At 34.5% G+C, this 6,916-nt stretch overlaps 1 protein-coding gene across 2 annotated transcripts in view; it reads right to left on the reverse strand.

Moving 5' to 3' along the window:
• The window catches only part of LOC120632539 (elongation factor-like GTPase 1), a 160,641-nt gene extending 154,460 nt beyond the window's left edge, over positions 1-6,181 (reverse strand). Inside the window, exons 1-8 of one of the 2 annotated variants that reach the window (XM_039902371.1) lie at positions 5,696-6,181; positions 4,774-5,013; positions 4,100-4,280; positions 2,967-3,843; positions 2,820-2,893; positions 2,573-2,728; positions 2,340-2,457; positions 857-1,575 (exon numbers count right to left, since the gene is read on the reverse strand). In XM_039902371.1, the coding sequence (XP_039758305.1) occupies positions 857-1,575; positions 2,340-2,457; positions 2,573-2,728; positions 2,820-2,893; positions 2,967-3,843; positions 4,100-4,280; positions 4,774-5,013; positions 5,696-6,043 (2,713 nt within the window). In that variant the 5' untranslated portion in view covers positions 6,044-6,181. The remainder of the gene's footprint in view (positions 1-856; positions 1,576-2,339; positions 2,458-2,572; positions 2,729-2,819; positions 2,894-2,966; positions 3,844-4,099; positions 4,281-4,773; positions 5,014-5,695) is intronic. The other variant, XM_039902372.1, reaches the window with a different exon arrangement.
• Positions 6,182-6,916: the final 735 nt, after the last annotated feature.

Genomic DNA, 6,916 nt, shown 5'->3' on the forward strand with positions numbered 1-6,916 from the left:
GCGTAATTTTGGGAGGTAACGTACTGCTACATAGTCTACACCTATAGTCATATATGAGATTCTGAGAATTTTTCACAAACATTTTTTTTTCTTACGTAATTTTTTTTTTGCAATGAAAAGTATACTATATTATTTCTAAGACCTCCAAGAATATGTATAAAAAGTTTCATGAAGATCGGTTCAGTAGTTTTCGTGTGAAAGCGTAACAAACAAAAACATTTATAATATTAGTAGGGAAGTAGGGATAGACGACAGAACTTCTCAATTGAAAGTCGGAGGTCACTCGCAATCAGTGCAACAGCCAAATAAACTATGTACTGATTACTTGCTTCAACCAATATGAAAAAGGTAAAATATAGTTTTGGTTTCTTCTAATTCCATTATAGGCTAAGCAGTGGCGTGCACTTCATATACGCACAAAAGCGCTGCCTACTTATTTTCATATAACTGGCAACAGAGGAGTATTTTGACATTCTATGCAATTTTACTGCTTTTTGTTTACCCTGGTCCACATTCCTGTGCACGCAACTGAGGCCAAGTAATTTTTCAGAGTAGAAATAATTATTATAATCCAGTATTTTAACACGGATCAGATTATATTAACAATAATATATATGTTGAATATAGGAGACTAATGCAAAAGAAAACAAACAAATTTTGTAGTGTCTAATCAAGATCCGATCAAAATTTGATGAACAGAACATTAAATGACGGAGGAGTATAGGGGAAAGCAAATGGAGAAAATCCGTCCTGATTGTATAAAATAATTCGTAATCTTATTATAAAATAAGGGTATACAAACTATAATAATTATTTTTTTCTTAAAATCCATTACTGAGTTCCATTAAGTTTTTACCTGACAAAGGTCCGTACGTGTAAGTTGTATCTTCTTCGCCTTTATCTAAAGTCCATTCTTCAACACAAAACGCGACACCCATCATAGGCTCATCACAAAGTGGTCCCGAAAGCGAAGCCAATTGGAAGCCATTCACGAAACTACTCTCGTATTCAAACCTAGGGTCTTCCTTCAACTCTTTCTCGTGAAGAAGGAACTTAGTCGCGTAATCTGGTGTTTGGTTTAAAAGCAAATTTGGACCACAATTCCTAGGGCCCACTGACCAAATTTGCCTAACCACATCCTTCCATTCCGACCCTAATTTCGAGCAAATATTTTGCAACTCCAACTTAAATGCCTCTATAAGTTTCAACATTCTATCTGAGAGTTGATTTTTTCCATTTATTTGCAATTCGTCTAATTTGCTATCTAATTTATCGTTTTTAGATATTCCTTGTAAAAATTTTATGTGTTGCGATATAGCTTTCAATAGATCTGAGGACCTGTCTAATAATAAAGTAATTTCGTTTGGCAAAGGTCTTGCTCGTATTTTTATAGTACTTTGTTTATTAATAGTATGTACTGTTATCAATGGTTCTTTAACTGTTTCGTTGGCTTTATCAATGTTTTGTGAGTCAATTTCTTCATTAGCCATATCTAGTTTTGGCGGTTCTACTATCGTTTCTCTAAATGGAACTATTGGTTCTGATGCTGTTATCGGTATTTTTCCGTATAAGTTCCTAAAAAATATTAAAATAGATTAATAATGTTTTATAGATAAATCAAATCAAATCAGAAATAAGAAAAACCAGTTAGGGTTCTAAGAAGATGAAATAGCGACCCGAGCTATAAATTACGTAAATATTGAGTGATAAAGAGCCGGAACTGAGGTGTGAGTAAAGCAGTCAACGATAAAGAAACAATATTTAAAAAAATGTTACGCAATATAATGTATTACCCTCGTTGATAGTCAAAAAGCTTAGGTATCTACAATGAAACAGTTTTTTTTTGTGAAAAAAGTCGCGTGCGCAGGCATAATACAACCACGAAGTTAGCCACTAATAGTCTAATGCTGCATTATTGGTGCTACCAAAATTATTTTTGCATTAAGGATAAAATAGGCAATATGCTTTAAAATGTCCTCTTATGTGTGAAAAACCTATGTGTGGTCAAGACTGAAACGGTTGTTATATTTTTAATAAGTTGCACGAGAGTCTGAAGGCATTGGTTTCTAGAGGCATTCATATCTTCAGGCATTTGTTCAACATTTTATTTGAATGAGAGAAAATAAAACATTTTGAATAACGCCAAAAAAGTATAACTTCTTACCTGCGTACAGAAGAACATATACCATATTTTTATCTAAACTAACTGATTTACTTAATTTAAAGTTATAATCCCCATAGTTTCTTAACAAAATAATTCATACATTCTTCGTCGTATTGTTTCAAATTAATTGTTTGAGGCGTACATATATTATGGGGATATTTTATGTACTACTTACTTGAGATCTTCAAGACATCTTTGTAAATGTACTTCGCCAGCTGTCACCAAAACGTGCTCTCCTGTCTCTTGTAACAGTACTTGCACACAGGAATCCGATTGATTAAGTAGTCGAAGACCTGTTACGAAGTTTTTTTTTTAAAGATTGCATACAAAATCTATGGTTATTCTAATAGAAACAAAATATAGTCTGTTTAGTGATTGGTAGTTCCATAAATACATATTTAATTTTACCTTTAACTAACTGAGGTAGTTGTGACGGATATGTCGGTTCCACGGCAACCCTTAGAATCGGCACGGCAGCATACTGTATCTCACTAAACGATGGACATGATATAGTGCTACTTAAAGTAGCTGTTTTCAGAATGTGATCTTCTAGACCACCTATGCCTGCAAATTGTTTAATATTTTAAAACACCTTTGCTCTCACCACAAGGCAATTTTTAATTACTTATTGTATTTATTGCAAGGGGAATCTTACCTATAATACTACCAGCAACTGCTTCATCAATAGCTTCTAGTTCTCTACCCATTAATATGTAAAGCGATTTTATTCTGAAAACAAATTCGCACGGTTAAAAATATAATTTTATTACTATTATCTTGTCACATACATCTTTAAACTTACTCGGTACACGTGATATGTTCGTCGCTTTGCAAGTCTTTCAATTTCTTATTAGGATCTATTTGAAGGTCCTTTTTAATAAGTACTTGGGAGGGATCATGTTTCGGACCAAGGACGTAAAGTTGGTCACCTTTCTTAACTCTACCACTAAATATTCTAGCAAAAGCTATAAATGCAGTTTGGTTTTCTTCTTCTTTTTCTTTTTCATCTTCTGCACATTTTTCTGCATTATTTGAATCTGTTTCAGATTCTTTTTCCTTTGCCACAGATTCAGAATTAACATTACTCTTAAGTTCTTCGCGCATTTGCCTGGCCTTTTCTCTTCTAAGAGCCATTTCTTCTGTCGTTAATGTTTTTGGTTTGTTTTCAGGCAGAGCACTTTTATCGACGCTAAACATTTTAGATATAAAAATAATCACAGGTCTATCGTTACTACTATCACAGGCTAGGAAGTCATCTTTAAGTTTTCTTGTTTCTTCGTGATAAGAATCGAAATCGCGAATGCGTGAGCACATCAACTTTTCCACCTTTTCTGGCAAAATCTCTTTTGGCGAAGGCAGTTTTGTACAGACCATATCTAATACTGTATTTGATAACGGTAGCCATTGCATCATCAGTGACTGCAATTGTATTCTGCTGTCTGTATGCCTCAAATCTCGAGTTGTTAGTTTAATACCAAGCTTCTCACAAATCACTGGCACTTTATCTTTGTCATTCCTTAGAATGATTGTTTCATAAATATTCCAGAGGTTGTCAAATATGACTTGAACAAAGAGGGGCTTTTTTGCTTTCTCTTGTGCACCTTTCATAAAGCGTTTAGTTTTTGAATTTAAATAGAAATCACCCCAGAGAACTTTTTTTAATAAGTCTTCTTTTACACCTGCAAATTAAATCCTAATACAGTAACGTATTTTAATTAGTAGATGTCTATTAAGACTATCTAACCAAAATCTTATACACAAGCTTATTGGTGGTATGTGGTCTGAGAAAATATGTGGACAGTAGCCCATTGGGAATGCTATTAGAAGGAGCCAATCAACTCCAACCCCAGCAACTTTGGTGCAAGCTGCCATCAACCGCATAATGCTTCTTAATTCAAAATTTAATATTTCATTAAAATAAAAAAATTCACTTACCAAGCTTGTCTGAAAAAAGTTTAGCAAACGTATGAACAGTAAATCCCCATCCGTCAATAGCACTAGCAAATACCACATTCCCTTGTTCTGGTGAGAAATATAACTGAGAATCATCAGCATCTTCAAGAGCAGAGGTCCAGTCATAGAAGTTATTGTCTTCTTTAGGCCTGGGTTTTTCAGGCTGTAAGTTTACAATTAAGTATTAAACAAAGTAGGTACAAGCAAAATAAAAAATGCATTTTTAATAAAGAAGTTTTTAGTAGCATTAATTAGATGCGAACAATATTATTTGTCTCTTCTCCTTCTTTTCCTTGGCCTTTTTCCTTACTTGGTTGAACTGTCCTGTACGTGTGGCCCATGAAGCGGCTCCCCGCTGGATCACTCAAACCAGAGCTCACTCCAGACACTTACAGGCTGGCGAGTAACCATTTGTTTCCCATTGCATGCCATAATTACAACATATTTTAACCATCTTCTCTTATCTACCTCTAATTTGTCCTATGTAAATTTGCAAAGTTTGAGGGTTAAACCTCTTCAATGGCTATCATCAAACAACTTACATGCAGTTTAAGTTTTTACACATAATAAATAACACAGCAAAGTTTAATCTGATGATTCAACGCAATGAATTAGAAAGGAATTTAACAAATTATTAATATCATTGAAATATATACCTGTTTATCAATCAAAGTCTCCTCATTTTCCAACACCTCAGAGGCAAACAGCTCTCCCATTACAGCATTGACCTGTTCCATTACCTGGGTTATATGGACATAGGCATCAAGGGCTGTCATCTTCATCTCTACTATGAGGCGATCAATTTTGTTTAGTACCAGAACTGCCCGGATATTCTCAGAGTATGCCTGCTTTAATGCAAGCCTTGTTTGAGGGCATACACCTTCTACAACATCCACCTGGATAATTTAAAATCATGGTTAACAAAAACTCTATAAGTACATTAGACGTAAAAATAATTCTAAACTCATGTACATGTTAAATTAATGAATAAGACTACACAATGTTCCTGAGGTGCTTGCTGAACGATGGACAAGTAACACTCTCTCTGGTTTCAGAAATATAGTCAACAGATGGACTTTAAATTACAACAAAATTAGTTATTTCTATTTTAGAGTATTTCTATTTTTCAAATATCAGATAACAAAGGCTAATGGACTGGATAACTTATGGCTTGTCACACTGCAGTTGTAAAATGTTATACACCATAACTAAATTTATTAGTTATCAAATGTTGCCACGCAGATAAATGCACTTTTATAACTTTCTCATATTCATTCCTATAGTAACCCAGTTAATGTTGTTTTCTAACTGGTTGCAAACAACATTAACTGGTTGCAAACAACATTAACTGGTTGCAATTTGTTAAGTAATATTAAATAATATTCTAAAACATGAAAACACTTGTAACAATTTGTGGCAAAATGTTAAACAAGAAATGTTTTAATCTTTCCTAATATTTGTATAATGTTGACAGCCTACCAACCTGCACTCTCTTTTATGAGTGAGGAAAATGTGCTTGGCCTACCCAGCACCTGTGACATTAACTATGATGTTTCAAAATGAGTAGTGTATACTTACAACTACTATGGCTCCATCGCATAATCTCACTGCAGTAGACACTTCACTTGAGAAATCAATATGCCCTGGAGAGTCTATGAGGTTTACAAGGTACTCCTCCTTATCCAGAGCATGATACAAGGCAATACTGCTACTTTTCATAGTTATACCCCTCTCCTGTTCATCGGGCCTGCTGTCCAAGTATCGAAGCTTGCCTGACATCCTCTGCGATATGATACCATTGCTAGATATCAAAGAGTCTGCCAAAGTAGTTTTCCCGTGATCCACGTGGGCCACGATGCAAATATTACGAATTTTTGTGGGTTTGTTTTGAAGTTCCAACAACTTCGTCGAGTCTACTAGCCTCATTTTTGTGTTTTTGTACGGACTTGACACACAATAACTTTTTATAGGGTTCAAAGGGATATAATTTTGGTTTTTAGATATAAATCTCTACCATAACAGTAAGAAATAATCAAGAATTTATTGCACAATGTGAGCGAAACCCAAAAATATTGACAATGTTGACAAGACAGTGACAACGTCGTTATGACAGCTGACAGCTGTAAGCGTGACGTTTTCGTTTAGGAAGAGTTGGAACGGTTAGGAAACCACGAACAATTTATTATCTCAACTGCTACCAATAATGATACAAACAATATACTCGTGGGAGGCTTTGGCCGTGGCTAGTTACCATCCTACCGATAAAGACTTGCCGCTAAGCGAATTAGTCTTCCGGTGCGATATCGCGTAGACACCGATTAGGGGTAAGATAAGCTTAATGCAGAATATTTGCTTTTTATTTATTTTAATCCGAATAATCAATAAACATCACACACAAAAGACACCGAAGGCTCTTTTGTTTCGTCGCTCCTACTGGTTTAACCAATTTAACAACTGTTGTTTTAAGGCCAATAACAATAACATATTACCTTAATTAAATATGGTATGTATCGGTATGGGTATCTGCTTAATAACTATACTTTTTATAAGATCAATAAATAGAAGTTCTCGCGAATTTCTTGCCATGTTTAGTTATGCTATAAATATTTCAAGCTGCTATTGAACTGAAATACCCTTTAGAAGGCTCAGAAGTTCGGTTAAAGTGAAAACCAACAAATCACAGCAGCAGCTGTAAATGGTCTATCCTTCGTCTAACTTGATTGCTGTTTTGTTTAACGAAGGATCGAACCACAATAAAAAACCGTAGTAACCGTAGAAAATTATAATGCTATTACATTA

This window comes from Pararge aegeria, chromosome 20 (genome assembly GCF_905163445.1).
Source record: "Pararge aegeria chromosome 20, ilParAegt1.1, whole genome shotgun sequence".
Taxonomy (NCBI): Eukaryota; Metazoa; Arthropoda; class Insecta; order Lepidoptera; family Nymphalidae; genus Pararge; species Pararge aegeria.